The following is an 18,015-nucleotide window of genomic DNA, read 5'->3' as shown; positions in this document are numbered from 1 at the left end:
TATTTAATATTTTTTAAAGTTTAATTTTAATATAAAATATTTTATACATTCATATAATTGGAACTGTTATTGCATTATGATATTATATACGGTAAAAACTATGGTACTTAAAAGGTGGTGTTAATTTATTAAAAAAGATTAAAAAATAATATTTAATTTAAAAAATATAACAATAAATAATTTTTAAAAAATTAAAACTTACTACAAAAAATAAATTAGGCAACATAGAATTGGCCATTATATAATTAGATCCACTTATAAATTCAGAAAGTATCAAAATTAATTTTTTTTGTTAGAAATAAAAAAAAAGGCGCGCCACCATTGCAATTTGCATGGCTAATTGGTTTCACCTCTCTCTCTCTCTCTCTCTTCTGATGATTACAAACTTCACACTTTGTATTTTCAACACCATGAACCAATTTGGACCGCCGAGTTTCTCTTCCTTAACTTTCGCGCTTGAAAAACCATCAACCCTCCATTCCTCCGAGGATCTTGCAAACATGACACAAACAATTAGAGATGGAACAAAAATGGCAATTACAGACAGCAAGAGAGAGAAAACAAAACACAGAAAGAAAGGGAGGAGAGGAAGAAGAGAGAGAAACATTAAAGGGGTTGTTTCCAGAACCAAAGTTACTTTTTTTTTTTTCTTTTTTGTTTCACCACAATACCCAAAAAAAAAAAAAGAAATGATTTTGTTTCTGGGTTAATCCCATTTCACCTCTTCTGATTCGAATTCCAATTAGCAGAAACCTCATTGGGGGGTGTTGATGTTAGGGGGGAGAAACCTCTGTCCCCTGCATTCTTCACCCGCCATCCAATTAGAGGTTGAAAAATAATAACAATAATTTAGTAATTAATCATAATAATAATAAGAAGACGAAGAAAAATCTTGAAAAGGAAAGATTTTGATACATGGGTTGCATCAATTCCAAGAATGCTGTGTCTGGGGACTCATCACCTTATTTATCACCTGTTGATCATGTGATTTTGGAACCTCTTCCTCCACCAGCAGTTTCAGTTGCAGGATCAAGGGGCCATTCTCATGTGGCAGGATCATCATTAGCAGATGAGAACAAGAAGAAATTGAAAAAGAACGCCTCCAAGAAGAGCAATGGCTCCTTTAGCATCAGGCTTGGATTCTCCAAGAGGCATGTTGATGCTGAACACAATGCTGCTGGTTGGCCAAGTTGGCTCACAGTTACTGCTGGTGAAGCTGTTCATGGATGGCTCCCTCTTAGAGCTGATTCTTTTCAAAAGTTAGATAAGGTACTTTTTCAATTAGATTTTGGGGTTTTTGGAAACTGTTTATGTAGGTAATATATTGCTTTCAGGCTTATGAATGATATAAACTAAGTTAAAAAACTTTTCACCTTTTTAATATGGTTGACTAGGACAAAATTTGTAGTGATTTTCTAATAGCTTGTTTGAAAAGTTTCCAATGAGAAAATGTTAACATTCACTAATCACTAATCTTGATCATTTAGACATGAAATTGTTAGTTAGACAAAAAATTTTAAAATAATGATTGCAGGGTTTAAATATGTGAGGTTTGCATGAAATTGCAATCTAGCTAACTAGTTTCGGCAACCGGTAAGTATGGTAGTATTAGGTATTGTTGTTGCATAGCATGGTCAAAATTATCCATTCACCCTCATGTTGTGAGATCTTTCAGAAGGACCTCTCTTTTATTATTCTCCTTAAACAAATGCGGCTTTGGAATTTGTATAAGTATGCATAATATATAGTTTAACTTGAAAGATAATTATATTTTTATAAATAACATATATTCAGTAGTTGCAAAGCTTCATCGTGTTGTTGGGAAGTCAGCACAATTTTTAGTTGCTTTGGTGGAATAAAACTAAGGAATATCAAATTTGAATACTAACTAGCTTGATTTAATGGTAGGGAGATGATTATGAAGTTTAAAGAATTTAGCTTTGAAGGCTATAATATTTTACTTTACGCTATTGTTCTTATCTAATGGCATGTACTGATAAATTGTATAACTTTATATGGAGCTACTAAGGAAACCTTTCCTAATGGCATTGGCACTGGTACAACCGAATTAGGAGCATACGTATTCTTAATGCCAAACTAGCTTTGGTTTTCAAAACATGGCACAATTAGTTTTCTAATTTGATGTTTTCTTATATTAGTGTACTTCTTCCCTTTTGGTTTTTTGTACAGATTGGACAAGGTACTTATAGCAGCGTGTTCAGAGCACGTGAAGTTGAAACAGGAAGGATGTTTGCTCTGAAGAAGGTGCGCTTTGACAATTTACAACCTGAGAGCATTAGATTCATGGCAAGAGAAATATCAATCCTTCGCAGGCTAGACCACCCAAACATCATGAAATTGGAGGGCATAATCACTTCTAAGCAATCTAGTAGCATATACCTTGTTTTTGAATACATGGAGCATGATCTTGCTGGCTTAGTATCGCGTCCTGATATTCTCTTCACTGACTCTCAGGTTGGTTTTTCATCTCATTTATGATAAATTCGAATCTTCATGCCAATTTCCACATGTGTTTTACAAAATATCAATATTTGGTGTTCCTAACATGAAATATGCATACATTAGCATTGATTGAAGCAAAGTATGCGACGATTATCTACACTTATTGTTTTGAAACTGGGGAATCTATCCTGGTCTGCATGTTTCCATAGCCGCAATATGTATGAGGCTATATATGTCATTTTCTTACTCACTTGTGCACCCATTTCCTTGATGTATAAGTCAGTGCTACAAGCTTAAAGATTCTAATAGAAACTATTGCTAAAACGTCATTCATGATGCCTATGTCGAAATTAATACTTAAACAGGACTTGTTCCAGGGATTGTTTGTGAGTTGGAATTTCGGAGGGAAAGGAAATGCTCGTAGTGTTAAATTTTAAATGTTTACGCTACAAAACCTTCCTTTCCCTCCCTTCTCCTCCAAAATCCCAACTCACCAACAAGCCTTTAAGGTTCTATGCTAACTCTAAATCATATCTTGGTCTTCATTTTATGCTACAACACTTTACTTCATTTTATTTGTTTCTTTTTCTCCTTGAAGTCCTCGAGTATTTGAAAGTTATTTAGGTCCTTGTTAGATGTTGGACATTTCATCTTTTCCTTGTTTCTCCCACAGATAAAGTGTTACCTGCGACAGCTATTAAGTGGAATTGAGCACTGTCATATCCGTGGTATCATGCATCGTGACATTAAAGTATCAAATATCTTATTGAACAATGAAGGTATTCTCAAGATAGGAGATTTTGGATTAGCAAATACAATTAGTCCAAATAACAAGCATCAGTTAACCAGTCGTGTAGTAACTCTATGGTATCGCCCTCCTGAGCTCTTGATGGGATCAACCAATTATGGAGTATCGGTTGATTTGTGGAGTGTTGGTTGTGTATTTGCCGAACTTTTTCTAGGAAAACCAATCCTTAAGGGAAGAACTGAGGTAATCTGCTTAATTGATGTATTTGATTCTTTAGTGGTAAGCATCAAAAGACATTTTAAAAAGTTTGTGAACTTTTTGGAAAAAAGATTGCTCTACTTCCTACTATTTTGTGTGTGATTTAGTTTGAAACTTTTCGCATAGAAGCAAGGGACATAAAAACATTGTTGATTACTATGTATAGCAAAACAATAACATAAGCAATACATTAGTACATTCCTTACACTGACACTTATTTTGTGGGAAACACTTTGATATGAGTTATTTTATTTTTGAGCATACAGGTTGAACAACTACACAAAATTTTTAAGCTGTGTGGATCTCCGCCGGACGATTTCTGGAAAAAGTATAAGCTTCCTCATGCAACAGTATTTAAACCTCAAACTACTTACGAAAGCTCTTTGCGTGAGAGGTGTGCCGAGTTTCCAGAAACTGCTGTTGATCTACTTGAGACTTTATTATCCATTGACCCCGCCAATCGTGGAACCGCCTCCTCTGCCCTGATGTCTGAGGTAAACTTCACCAACTTAATGCTAGCAAGTTCAATGTGATTGAGTTTGATTTCTGACATATATATTTTCTTTTCATTTCTTGGAATACCTTGTTATAGTATTTCAACACCAAACCTTATGCTTGCAATCCATCAAACTTGCCAAAGTATTCGCCTAGCAAAGAACTGGATGCTAAAAGTCGGGAAGACATGTCGAGGTAAACTACCTGTCTTCCTTTTTAGTGACATAAAATTGCCACACACAGTTCTTCCACTGCATTTGCCTTCATGTGAAATTGATAATTGAGAATCGTTAGATGAGTGTGTAGTCAAATATGTCAAATCATCTAACCGTTCTTAACTGTCAACTTCATACGAAGACAACTGCATATAATTTTTCAGCATATTTTCCTACTTTGATAGCAAGGGGCTTGGTCTTTAGACTAGCTAATCGTCTCATTTACATTCAAAATCTTCTTAAACCAAGCAAATAATTTAAAATATAGGATTTACTTTCTTATGGATTTTACAATCCTTTTCAACTAAAGTATGGAAATGTATTATCAGGAAAAGGACCGATGATAAAATGCAAATGCGAGATGCTGCAACATCGAGAAGGCAACCAAGACGAGTCAAGAAATATTTGCGAGAACCAATTGATCATACTCAATCAGTTTCCAAAGAGGTAGTTTCTTACTAGTCCACTGCTGCTACATCATGTGAAAATTGTTGCTTTTATATGCTTATCTTTTCTTCTTTTCAAAGCACATGCAGAATGGTCCTCATAATGTTCGTAGAAGTGATGGTAGATCACATATTCAAAAGGGCATAGGAGGACACAAAGACCATCTACACCCCGAAATGGATGCAGTCTCAGACCTTTCGCAGATGGTGAATATTGCAGATGGTAATGGCTTTACTGTACCGGCACAAGGCGGCTATGACTGGGTGAAAAGGAGAAAGCAAGATGCTTCATCTACACTATCAGATGGCTCAAGAAGCAAAATTAGTGCATTGGATCCAAACTTTGCTAAAGGAACTTATGATTTAAACAGACAAAGGATGACTGCTTTGGACAAGAGATATAATGACAAGCAAGGTTACCATGAAGAGACTCGCGTAACGATGGATTTTGATCCTTCCGAACTATTGAATCATCAGGTAATATCATTATTTTAAAGTTGGTTATGTTAGAATGTTTGGACAATGTTGAATTTCTATGTTTAGTTAGAAGAACAGAGGCAACAAGGAACAAGCTCTAAATCATGCCATAAAATAATTTGCACTTGTTTCAAACAATAGCTGAAAACTACTATTTCCTTTTGTTGCACATATGTAATATTGTTTTATTTACCAAAATTAATTTCACAGGGAAATACAGATCATGGTTCGCAAGTGAGTGACATGCGGCGCGAAGTTCGAAAATCAAGGTTTGGAAGAGGTAAATGATTTTTTCTTTCCAGTAGTATGAGTAATGTTTTTACATATACAAAAGTTAAGTATACAAGATCTTTCATCTAAATGAACAACATTATTGTTGTTTCACAAGAACTTGACAAGGGAACTTAAGATGAGTATTCATAAATGAATTTGTGATTATTATATTTTCTCTAAAGAATAAATAGCTATTTTAGCGATTCTGATTTTGACAAAACGGACAGTAACCTTCGTTTTTGATAAAATGAACCCCTGAATATCAGTTCTGTTTGACAAAATGAGCTAATCGTTAACCTATCACTCTGGACGTTAAGTCATTTTGTTAAACAGAATTGCTATTTGGGAGTTTATTTTGTCAAAAAAAAAAAAAGCTTGGGGTCCGTTTTGTTAAAATCAGAACCTTTCGGTTGCCAAAACGGCTATTTAAGCTTCTCTAAAAGAAGAACACTATTGTTGTTTTACAAGAACTTAACAAGGTAACTTAAGATGAGTATTCCTAAATGAATTTGTGATTAACAGAGATATGAAGCAAGGATTTGTAGGAGTGGGAGTTAATCTTCTCTAAATATACAAGGATGCTTGACTAAGCAATCTAGCCAATGCTGGAACATTGTCAATGGCATCTGAACCATTCTAACTACTGCTGGCATGAGACCCTCTTCTTCTACTCCTCTTTTAATGTCAGGAGTCTTCACTTTAACTCCTTCTATCATAAGCATCTCAACATGGAAATATAGAAAATTATATCCATATATGTAAGGTGCCAACATGAAAGATGGTATGATTAAAGAATGGTTATTTTTTCTGGTGGAGTTGCACCTTCCTAGTAAAAGTCCTCTATTTTTTTTCTTTCTTTCTTTCTTTTATTTTTTATTTTTTATTTTTTATTTTTTATTTTTTTTATCTACATCATGACTTCAAAGATGTATTTATTTGAGTGTCATTGTTTTTTTCCTTTTGGGAAAAGTGCCCTCTATGTTTACAATATCTTTAGATAAATAGGTTAGTGAAAAAAATAAAGTAAATCTTCTAAAGTTAATTGTTTTTCAAATAATGTAAAACGAAATTTATTTCTCAAATCGAAAACCAAGGGGGAAAAACCTGAAATACACGACACTAATGTTTTACGGGGACATAGTCTTATATATAAAACCAATTTTCCGGTGCCTTTGATTTTCATACCGAAATTGTCAAATTTTGTCTAATATATTATTTGGAAAAGAGTTTTCAATGTGGAATCTTGTATCTTATAATTTGCACAATTTGATACGGATTTTTTTATGACAATTTCGGCAACTTCCATTCGAATTAGAAAATTATTAGTAACGGCATACAACGCTAGAATTTAGCATGACCAATTAGCTAATAACATCTTAAAGATGTTAATTAAAAAAATACAAATATTAAATTATTAATATTTTTATTCCATTCGATTTACATTTAAAGTAAGAATTTAATTTTAATGCATTGTCAGTGTAAAATTATTTTATATGTACATTTAATTACATAATATCACAATAGCAAAAATAACTACTTTTTACATTGATCGCGTGAATCTAAAATAACGATTATGATTGTACGATTGTATAAAAGTAAAACGTTTTACATTGTCAGTGCATCAAAATTAAACTCTTAAAGTAATACTAATTTTATTTTATTTTTTCTAATAAAAATATTGACCTCCTAACATATTTCGACTAAGGGATAAAATTTTCATCAAGATGAATAACTTGGACAAAAACTCCACTACTCTATCAATGACAATTGCCATAGTGCTACCAGATTCATGTGTCGAGAGTTTGAATCATGCTTTGTGCATGCAACAATTCATTGACTAATGACAAACTCTTAAATAGAACTCTGATCTACGTCAAGTTAGTCTTTGACTTGCCGAACTAGGAGATATAAGTCTAGATTATTTTTGAAACCTGAGATGTATACCATCTTCAAAAATTCTCATTCCGGGCTTTTGAAACTTTAATCTGAACTTCTGAAATCTTTATTATTATGAACTTCCAAAGTATTTTGTACTTTGAACATGTTTTGTTAATGATGCATATCACTACCAATGAACAGGGGTTTCTTCATAAACTTATCATCTAAGGTTTATGTATCAAGTGTCGAATTTGAGTTAAAAATCTTAAAATAAATGAGATTTTTCTTTTTGATCACGTATGATCATGATTAAAAATATATTCCAAAATTAAAAACATTTGGCTAGATAAAAATTATTTGATCTATAACATTTCAAACCATTAGAAAATCTCAATTAAATTTTTAATATATTAATTGTGTTGTTAATCATCAAAATTAATAACCATAAGATTTCCAGAGTTAGCATAAGTTTGTTTTAATCAACACTAAGATGTTATCGACGAGCTTTATACCGATCAATAGAGCCATCAGGATTTCGCTTGGGACGAAAACCAAGTTGCTGCGATTACAAGGTAATAATGAGGTTGTGGTGGAAGAAGAGACCAAGTTCCATTGGCAACTTGTTGCCCAGATTTAAGTTCTTGGGTTTGAAGATGCCATTTAACTGATCATTATAGAGAGATTTGAATGCTGGAAAATTTTGAGAAACAACATATTTGTGTTTGATACGATAAAGATCACATATGTAATAAACTGAACCATTCATTTATTGAAGGAATTTAGGATGGTGGAGGTTTTGGCAAACAAACAAGGAATTTAGAAATTTAGAATTCCCTACATCCAAATACAGCGAAAACTCACATGTAGTTATTTTCATGTGAAATTGATATTTGATAATTATTAGATAATTTGACAAGTTTGATTAAAAAAATTATTAAAGTGGTTGTTAAAGGATGATTTGTATAGCAAATTACCGGTTGTAAGGAGTGTATTAGAAATATAATCATTTATGTACCTTTTCCTATCAATGTAAACTCTTGGAAAAAGTAATTTCATGACAATTAAAAATGATAATTTTTTTCGGATATTTGTATAATCAAAATGTTAAAAATAATGAATTAATCATTATATAATTAAATTATATTATAATATAGACAAAGAGAGTCCAAAATAGTGTTATGGTTAGTGAATGACACATAAGATTTTAAGTTTCATATGAAATTGCCATGTCATTTTTGCAACAATATAAAAATAAGCATCTATTTTATAACTACATTTATACTATCCATAAAAAATAACATCTATATAATCAATTTAGTATTAATATTATTGTTCATACTCTGGCCTAACGCTAAGGCCCAGGATTCAAGTAAAAAGGCTCGACCCAAAGGATTGAGCCTCACCTTTTCCAAGTCAGCCGCTAAGAAGTCGGTACTCACCACGACTTGCTCTAAGGAAGTCGGGAAGAAAGGTTAGCTGGCATATAAGCACTCATTTAAATGAGTAACTGCCCCTAGAATCTCTCTAACCACTTTCACGAGCCATATCTTAATCTCCCTAAGATCAAGAGACGGTTAACACCCTAAAAAGCGGCACTACTCCAACGGTGGTTATTGGTTCACCACTATAAATACACTGACACTTCTCAGGTATCTCTAAGTCCCAATACTCTCTAGACCTGCTCACATCCTTGCTGACTTAGGCATCGGAGTGTCTTTGCAGGTACCACCCCCCATTCTTTCATGCGCACGAGCGGGACGGTGGTCCCCGAGTTGTAGATCCACTTGCTAGCCTCATCTTTCATACGTTTGGGCCAACCAATACCGTCCAACCCATTAATCTCCGGTTATCCATCGTAACAATCATAATTTCACGTATTAAGTTATTTAATTCTATAAAAAAAATTATATATAAATTAAAGGATGTTAATTCATATATCAATGGTCTAAATGCTAATATTGCATATTCGAACAGTAAATAATTCTCTATAATAGTTTCTTTTGCTATGATAATAAAAAGATATATAATTTAAAGACGAATTTTATCGCATATTAGATTATACTTGCTCAAATTAGTTATAACACAAGAATAAAAAGGTTTGAAAGTTTTACTCATAAATCATGAGAAAATGTCTATAAATTCAACTACTAATGTTATTTAAAGAAAAATTAAAAAAAAAAAGGATTCTAATGTATATATTTTAAGTTAATCACAAACTATATTAAGACAAGTAAAATTGTTACTCATTGATTTCATTATTTTCAATATTGAGAATAGTTAAACTTTAAATTTAATTAATTTTATAAATTTTGTGCAATAAAAATTACTATATATATATTTTATATTATCCGGATACTATACTAGTATTAATAATAATTGCACAAATAAAAATTAATTGAAATAATATTAATGTTACTACTTTGTGAAACACACACCATGGCGAATACTGTGCAGTAATCTCATCCTGCTTCCTGTTGGTGTATACATATAATATAGGAAAGTTTATAATTCAGATCGACGATTAAAAATTAATGAAACACCGGTACACTTGAAAATTTTTCATTAATATAAAACAAATAAAAAGAAGCCAAAATCAACATGTCATGTTATTTTGTAGTTAAAGAATGTTGCTGTGAACCATAAAGCAACATTTAACTAGGAAACATCACTCCCATTTAGCAGTACCCTAATATATATCCTCTTAATTTCTTTGACTTTGGTCAAAAGTATGCTTCCAAACAACATAATGTACATCCATGGAAGCAAATTAGTTACTTAAAAAACAATATTCACCTGTTTAGGATGTGTTTGGCTAAGAAGGGAAAATGTGATGTAAAATTTTGTAGATAAACTCTATGTACAACTTCATTTGCGAAATCTTACACCATTGTTTTACCCCTAGCCAAACACAACCTTATTGTCAAGTTTGCTATATCATTCACCATCAAGGGTCATTAGTCTTGGTACTTGAGAAATGTCACCTAAATCAATCTTATTCAATCTAATGCAGCATAGTACATGTTCAGGAAGTTCCTCTTGTTTTTGTGCCTGTTATAGAAAATTTTATCAACATGGTTAGTCTAAGTTGAACACTAACAACATTAGGTTTATTTACTCTAGTTTTACCAAATTTTCAATTAAGTTTTTGTACTTTTTTTTTTTAATTGGGTCTCTACATTGCTTTTAATTTTATAATTAGATCATTTCTAGTGTAAAAAATGTTATAACTGAATATTTTTTCGCAAATTGAAGATATTCATAATTTAAAATCAAATTAAATTTTTGATCGCATATATTTTGGGAGAAATATTTGATTAATTTTAACATTTTTGATATAAAAATGATTTAATTACAAAACTAAAAGTGTAAGATTCCAATTAAAAAGAAAAAAAATATAAAAACTTAATTAAAAATTTGATAAAACTATAAAGACCAACAGAAAAATTAAACCACAAAATTCTGCTAAGTTGAAATATTTCTTCTTGTAAAGATTAAGAAAGATGAATGCTAGATAGCATAGATCAACATATCATCTTACCTGAATGGTTAGCCCTACATCAAGAATTCCATGTTTCAAACGATGGCGAAAAGAATCGAGTCCTTTTCTCGATATGTAGCTGAATCGATGAACGTCCAAATCAATCTCAAAGTAGTTAGGACCCTATTAGAAATAGAATAAACAAGTTAGTAGTGTTTGTTATGAACATAATCATACGAATGACTGATTTTTGTGTATATATAACATGGTCGTAAGTTTTATACGAAATGTACATTGTAAAAGTTGTGTTGAGGGCGCGAGAGGACGGGTTTATCGTTGTAATTATTTAGTAACTTCTTTTCAGCAGCACCTAATTGCATATCTTGAGGATTCACAACTCCTGCCAAGATCTTCAATCTTTCTCTGTAAGAAACATTGGATTCTTTTTTAAATCCTTTCACCTTTTCCATCTCATCTTTGATTACTCTCTGGCAAATTAAGAAAAAATGGATTCAGTAAATATTAATAAACTATATTATAGGAGAGGACATATATATACAGTCATAATATATATCAATCCCCTCAAAAGTTTAAACCGACGGAAATAGACATCATAAATAGTTATATTTCTAACAGAAAAATTATTTATAAGTTAATTCAAGCTCTCAAAGATTCAATGTTGCAATTTGATTCTTGAAAATATGAATGAGTCAAGTTGGTAATTTTGTTAACTTTTTACTGTTATTGATATCGAGACTAGCTAGTGTCTTGTCTTCTATTTCACACACTATGAAGCACGGACACTTCGCTGAGTTGCCGTGTCGGATATATTTTGGACACGATACTCACGGACACTCGTCCGACAAGCGTGTCTGCTGTGTCCAAACCGTGTCTTAATAAAAAATAAAAAAATTTTCACCGACACGGTTGGACACACCTAAATACCATCACGTATCAACGTGTCCAATCTTATTCTTAACATATATTTTTGAAATAAATTTAGATATAATATATATTTATTATTTATTAAAACAAAAAATATTTTAAATACTTGATATAATTAAAATAAGATATTAAAAATAATTAAAAAATTAATTTATATTTTAGTATTCAATAAAATATCAAAATACCATTATGATTTATCTAAAAAATACTTTATATTTTATATATATGAGTGTCCCCGTATCTTATAAGATTTTAAAATTCGCGTGTCAGCGTGTCCAGTGTCGGTGTCAGTGTCTGTGCATCATAGATTTCACATGATACTTAATAGTGATAAGTTAGTAAAAGTTAATCAAAAAACTAATTTGACTCATTATATTATATTTCATGATCAAATGATAACATTGATTTTGTCATCTTTCAAAGACCAATTTAGCTCAAATTAATATGCGTATCAGGCTAAAATTGTGAGTTTACAACTAAAACAAAGAAAGCTGAAAACTAATTTTTCTTTGAAGTTATCATTTTGAACTTCTAAGCAATATAGGACTAAAGTGTATGTTTTTAATTTAACAAAAAAGTTGTGATTTTGTGACAAAATAAGCTTAAACAGATACACTCTTAATAAATGGAGTTACTCATATGAGATGAGGAGAATAATAATTTGAAATACTAAGAGCAAATTGAACTACCTTTACATTTTCCTGAAACTGGGAAGAAATGTTTTGGAGATTCCCAGTAACCTTGAAATACAGTACAAGGCTCATACCTTCTCCATCACTGTCTCCACCAAACATTGCAGCTGGATATGTAGGCAACTGCCACAATGCATATATAGAAGAATTCAATACAAAAATTTTCTGAACATTGAGGGTGAATGAAAAAGCAAAAAGTAAAAAAATTTACCTGGATATTTACTATAAGAAGTGGGGGAAGCTCACTAATGGATTTAAAATTTGGAAGCTCAAGGTATTGAGCAATGTGGTGTATCTTTTTGGGACAAACAAATAGATCAACACCAATTGGATTATAGGGACACTCCTTTGGTGCAGGAACCTTGCTTTTGTCTCTGCAAAACAAAAGTTTGGACTATTATCAATTTAGATATACATACAACAAGAACACAAATATCAAAGGCTTATTCCACTTAATAATAAGGTCGGCTATATAGATCAAACGATTTAAGTCATTTGGGCTGCATTTGTTTACAGAGACAGAACACTGAGACAGGGACACTGAGACACAAAATCGCAATATGTCCAGAGACACTAAAAAAGGACACAACTTATTTTTTATTTTTTCTTTTATTATTCTTGTTAATTTTTCATAATTATATTTTTTATTGTTATATTTTTCATCTCAAAATTTTTGAATGAAAAAAATGAGAATAAATTGAATTTTCATAATTTATTCTAGTTTATCACCAAACATAATACAAGAACACAAAATTTTGTGTATCTGTCCATTAGTGTCTTATTCTATTCTATTATCAGTATCTTGTGCTGTCTTATTCTTAGAAACAAACGCAGCCTTATGCCCAACTTTTTGTCTTGTACAACTCTTTTATTGCAAACCAACAGTATGTCAAAATTAAATATTTTATAGTGTTTCCTTTAGATAGTGTTTGTTTTTAGAGATTGAAATTGAGACCGGAGACTAGGACTTAGTATTGTGTTTGGTAGTTAGAGACTGTAACTAAAATTTCAATCTCGAAACACAATTTAAATCTCTTCAATACCTCAAGAAAGTGGAGACACAGAGAAATTGAAATTTTTGAAGACAGAGACTGAAATTTTAATATTTCTTTTCAAAAATACTCTCATTTAACTTTTTCAAATTTCAAATGTACTCCTCAGTTTCCATATTTATCTTAAACTAAACATAATATTGATACATAACTTAGTCCAATATATTTTACGCCAAACACAATACAAATGCTTAATTTAGTCTCTGTCTCCTAGTCTCAGTCTCTCTTCCAAAATCAGACTAGATAAATAAAAACAACTTACTTGAAATAGTTTTCGCCACGGACTTTGAACCCCGAGGGAGAAATCTCGTTCCAACATGCGGAAGAAGGCTTTTCTCCGGTCTGACATGGTATCATATGTCCTGCAACCGGACGATATACATATCTTTTCGATTGACCTATCAAACAACAATGAGATTAAGAAGCATAATTAGTAGTATGATAAATTTATGTTACATAATTAGTATGAAAAAGGTGGCATTGGTCTTATTCTCTTCCAAACTTTGGAATCTTGAATCTATTTTCATGCATATCAAGTTATGAACACTTAGCTTACATTGTTCACTGCTTTGATCAACATCACATGATCTCCTCTTGAAAGAAAGCTTGAAGAGTGATGACGAGAGCCTCCTCGACGTGTTGCTGAAGCTTATCGACTTCATCAATTTATGGAGTCCTTGTTTTTGTCCAATCTCTTGAGTTTTCACTTCCATAGGATGAACCCGAGGAACAATATAGCCTTGTGTTGCATTTTCGCCATTCGAAAAACTATCTGCAGTTATAAAAAGTTATGATCCAATCCAATCTTCTTAAGACATAAATGAGGCCTGTAATGTTTCATTACCTCCTCCATGGACACTATTGAAATCATCATCAGATTCCGGTTCAAGAATGCTGTAAGTGTCAAAATAAGGTTCCTCTTGGGAGTTTGCTGCAACAAACAGTAGATAGTCGAGAACTGTTAGATAGTTTAACATGCGTTCACATCTTTAAGCCTTAACTATCAGCTTCATATAAAGATAAGGATTTTGACAAGAACATACATTTAGAATCAAATTTGTGCCAATCAAGTTGTCTAAGATGATATGCTGAATTGGAACCGTTCTCGAATTCCATGTGAACAACTTCAGTAACAGAGTAATCTGTTACACATGGCCCTGCATCATTCTTCCTCCCCATGCCACCTTTCTCCACCGGAGTTGAGACCTTTCGACGGCGGTGTCTTATTATTCGCTTTATCGTTCTTCTATGAGACTTTCTGGGCCTTTTAATGCCATGGGAATGCACTGATGCACAACCACCCATGGTATCTATGATGTACTTAACTACACCTGAAAATTTCAGGAAAATATGTCAACAAACAAAAAGAACCATGCTAATAAACCAATGACTTTGAACATCTTCAAGACTAATTACATAAAAAATGTGATAAACTAAAATGCAATTTGCAAGATTTGCATCAAAATTCTACAAAAGCAGTAGTGTTGTTAAGTAACTTAAAATATAAATAGCAGTGATACTTTGAAAGTAAAAATATCTTATCTTAAAAGTGAGAACTTTTTTCTCAGGGAAATCTAAAACCATCTCAGTAATGAAAATTTCTTGTACCTTATAAGGCCACCAATGAAGAACTTAAAAGAAAAGATTGTAGGGCAACACTTGTAGAAGTAAAAGTTATCAAACAGTATTAAACATTTTCACAAGCTAAACAATCTCAGGTTCAGTTTCAAGGAAGCTTCTTCTGAGAAAGAGAGACTTAAAATGAATTGAAAGAAAAAAGAAACAGCATATTTGATAGGAACTTTCAGCTGAATGATGATCCATGTGAAATGCATTTGCAGATATAAGAGCAAATGTAAAGAAAGTCTCCAAAAGAAAAAAAAAAGGCTCATAGAAAGAATGTCATAAAATATGAAAATTATATGAAAAGAATATAAAAGGGGAATGAATCAAATTAAAGCAAAAAGGGTAAGACATTATTTGAAAAAAAGAAAGGAAGAAAAAGCTATAATTGAGGTATAAAAGAAGGTAAAAATTTAGGTGAAGTCGACTTCACGTGAAGTTGATACCTAAGAGCCGTTAGATGAAAATTTAATCAAATCAGTCAAATCATTTAACGGCTCTCACAGGTATCAACTTCACGTGAAGTCGACTACACCTGAGTTTCCACCATAAAAGAAAGGTGTAGAAGACAAATGCATTGTACATCATCATTGACTCTCTAAAAGACAAAATAAATAATACTAACTAGAACAAGCTAAGGCTTGTTTAACCACTCTTAAAAATAAAAAAGTCCTAAAAATAAAAAAGTCCAGTGCACAAGCATCTCGTGTTAAACCTTATAATATATACTTCCTTAAACACTTCAAAACAAATCGATTTTAATATTATTACTTACTTCGTTAGATCACCTATTTTCAGTTATGGACACACGAACGCATGATTCAGAAAAGAACTGCACTTAAAGTGTGTAATATATTCGGCCTAATCCGATAACTATACTAGTGACTGATTCCACGACTTGAACAATGACCCAATTCGAATGATCCTCTTTTCTTAGAAAACAAAAGCAAAAGAACAAAAATTGCTTTGTAATTGTTATTAGAAAGACAATCTAAATGTCATCTCCACCTTAGATTTCTTTAACTTTGTGACTATTTTTTCTATTTTTCTCACATAAAATTCTCATATTTACATGTACCAGCACCATATCATATTCAGTATTCGCATTTCGATCTATTTGTGCAGTATTGAACCTTAAGATTCATAGCCAAAATAATCTGAGTCAAAACCCATACCTTTAGTTTTTTTTTATTAAACCCAGAAACCTTTATTCACGTGCATACATGAAAAGGTGAACGAATAATAATGCTTTGTGCGTATCATATGTTACATGTGTACGTGCATTAAATACTACCCATACATACACTTCTTTAATTTGTGAATAATTTTTAAAAAATAAAATCACAATCAAATTTAATACTTGAATTTATATTTGTGCAATATATATATCCCATCAAGACTTATTAGAGCCATATAAATTAATGAAAACCCAGAAACCTTTATGATTGCATGCAGCACATGCAAACATGAAAGACATAAATTCAAGAGATCAAAAATACAAAGATGCAGACGCATTACCTTTTTGGTTGCTAGAGATAATTTATATGGTGACTCCTTTTTTCTACATTTAATATAAAACTATATATATAAAGAAGAAGAAGAAGAATGAGAGAAAGAAGGTGGAAGCTGGTTTTACAACAACGGCAATGCCGGATCAGGATGCTGCAAAAACCGAGCACCTTCTGACCTTCTTTTGTTTTTCTTGTTGCAACAATAATTATTGTTTGATGTTTGTTAATGAATTTTTTTTTCTATAAACCCCTCTAAAAATTGAAAGCCTATTAAGATAATATATATAATTACAAATTATAAGGTTTGTTAACAAATATATATAAATAAATAAATGGTATGGGACATATTAAATACTATTTTTTTTTTGGCTAGACATAGAGACATAGTATATGTAAAATTTATTTTTTAATAAATTGTAACAATATATTGATATTTTATAAATAACAAAGTAGAAACTAGTCACCAAAAAAAAAATAACAAAGTAGAAACTAACCTTTTATAAATATTTTTAATATTTTTTAATTATATAAAGTACTAATAATACTATCTATTCTATAATCATTTTAATTATATTGGTAAAAAATAAAGTTAGATATATCGAAAAAAATATTTTTATATTTTTATTAAGACAAAAATAAATATAAGTCTGAAATATATTTAACACCTAAATAATGGATACACAACTTAACTAAGTTTCTATTATTCCTAGATTTGGATTACTAAAACACTTGATCAATACAAAACAGTTACTACGTACTCTATTGGATTCATTATGAATTTATTAGATGCATTTTTTTTTTCTGGACGCAATAATTATAATGTTAAAAGTATGTTGGTTGATTAAAGTAACAAGTGTGTCTTACAATTAAATTCACAACTTGGTGAAACTTCTATTGCATATTAATGATTCAATCATATAAAAATATTATATGAAGACTGAACAATATAAATAAAAATTAATAATGCTTTTTTTGGTTCGGAGTAAATAATAATTTATATTATATTATGTATTTATGTGGTTTCACTAAGGAGTACATGAAGCTAAGGAAGGAGCAAACAATCTGAGAATGGCGAATGGAAGTATATATATATATATATATATATATATATGAAAATGATGTTTGTGTCTTTGAACTCATTGACAACAATAGTAATGGTAGTTTATTTCTCCAACAAACCAACCTTCAATGTTCGAATTAACTGTAATTAGGTCGGTAGCTTCTTAATTATTGATGATGTTAAGCTAGTTTATGTATGTTGTTTAATTTGTTGTTGTTTTTTATGGTGTGTTATGACTTATGATGCTACTATTATTACTCTATATTATTATAGTGTATGTGGAGATTTTATTTTGCATGTATATTTATTCAATAGTGCACTTAATTATATATAGTAGTTTTGTATTATCAGACATATTATCAATTCATCTTTTATATTTATTAAATATATATGTAAAATTT

General features: G+C 31.1%; 2 protein-coding genes across 3 annotated transcripts; one reads left to right on the top strand and one right to left on the bottom strand.

The window, feature by feature from the left end:
* Window positions 1-578: 578 nt before the first annotated feature.
* LOC107621416 (cyclin-dependent kinase C-2 C-like) lies at window positions 579-6,342 on the top strand. Its single transcript, XM_021113972.2, has 9 exons — window positions 579-1,269; window positions 2,191-2,475; window positions 3,137-3,454; window positions 3,736-3,963; window positions 4,062-4,159; window positions 4,509-4,626; window positions 4,716-5,102; window positions 5,313-5,382; window positions 5,898-6,342. Exons 1-9 carry the CDS (start codon window positions 916-918, stop codon window positions 5,903-5,905), a joined length of 1,866 nt encoding a protein of 621 aa, XP_020969631.1. The 5' UTR covers window positions 579-915; the 3' UTR covers window positions 5,906-6,342.
* Window positions 6,343-9,799: 3,457 nt separating this feature from the next.
* On the bottom strand, window positions 9,800-16,673 carry LOC107621726 (protein ENHANCED DISEASE RESISTANCE 2-like). Of its 2 annotated transcripts, none has more exons than XM_016323740.3 (10): window positions 15,029-15,199; window positions 14,464-14,751; window positions 14,265-14,351; window positions 13,977-14,192; window positions 13,683-13,818; window positions 12,580-12,742; window positions 12,366-12,491; window positions 11,025-11,219; window positions 10,792-10,914; window positions 9,800-10,301 (listed from the first exon to the last, which is right to left on the bottom strand). In XM_016323740.3, exons 2-10 carry the CDS (start codon window positions 14,723-14,725, stop codon window positions 10,188-10,190), a joined length of 1,422 nt encoding a protein of 473 aa, XP_016179226.1. In that variant the 5' UTR covers window positions 14,726-14,751; window positions 15,029-15,199; the 3' UTR covers window positions 9,800-10,187. The 2 variants fall into 2 exon arrangements, with proteins under 2 accessions (XP_016179226.1, XP_020969717.1); XM_021114058.2 differs by lacking the exon at window positions 15,029-15,199 and adding an exon at window positions 16,562-16,673 and having other exon boundaries at window positions 10,048-10,301.
* Window positions 16,674-18,015: the final 1,342 nt, after the last annotated feature.

Source organism: Arachis ipaensis, chromosome B10, assembly GCF_059453495.1.
Source record: "Arachis ipaensis isolate K30076 ecotype BB chromosome B10, ASM5945349v1, whole genome shotgun sequence".
NCBI lineage: Eukaryota > Viridiplantae > Streptophyta > Magnoliopsida > Fabales > Fabaceae > Arachis > Arachis ipaensis.
Note: the sequence above shows the minus strand (reverse complement) of the source record. Positions and strands in the feature narration are given on the sequence as shown.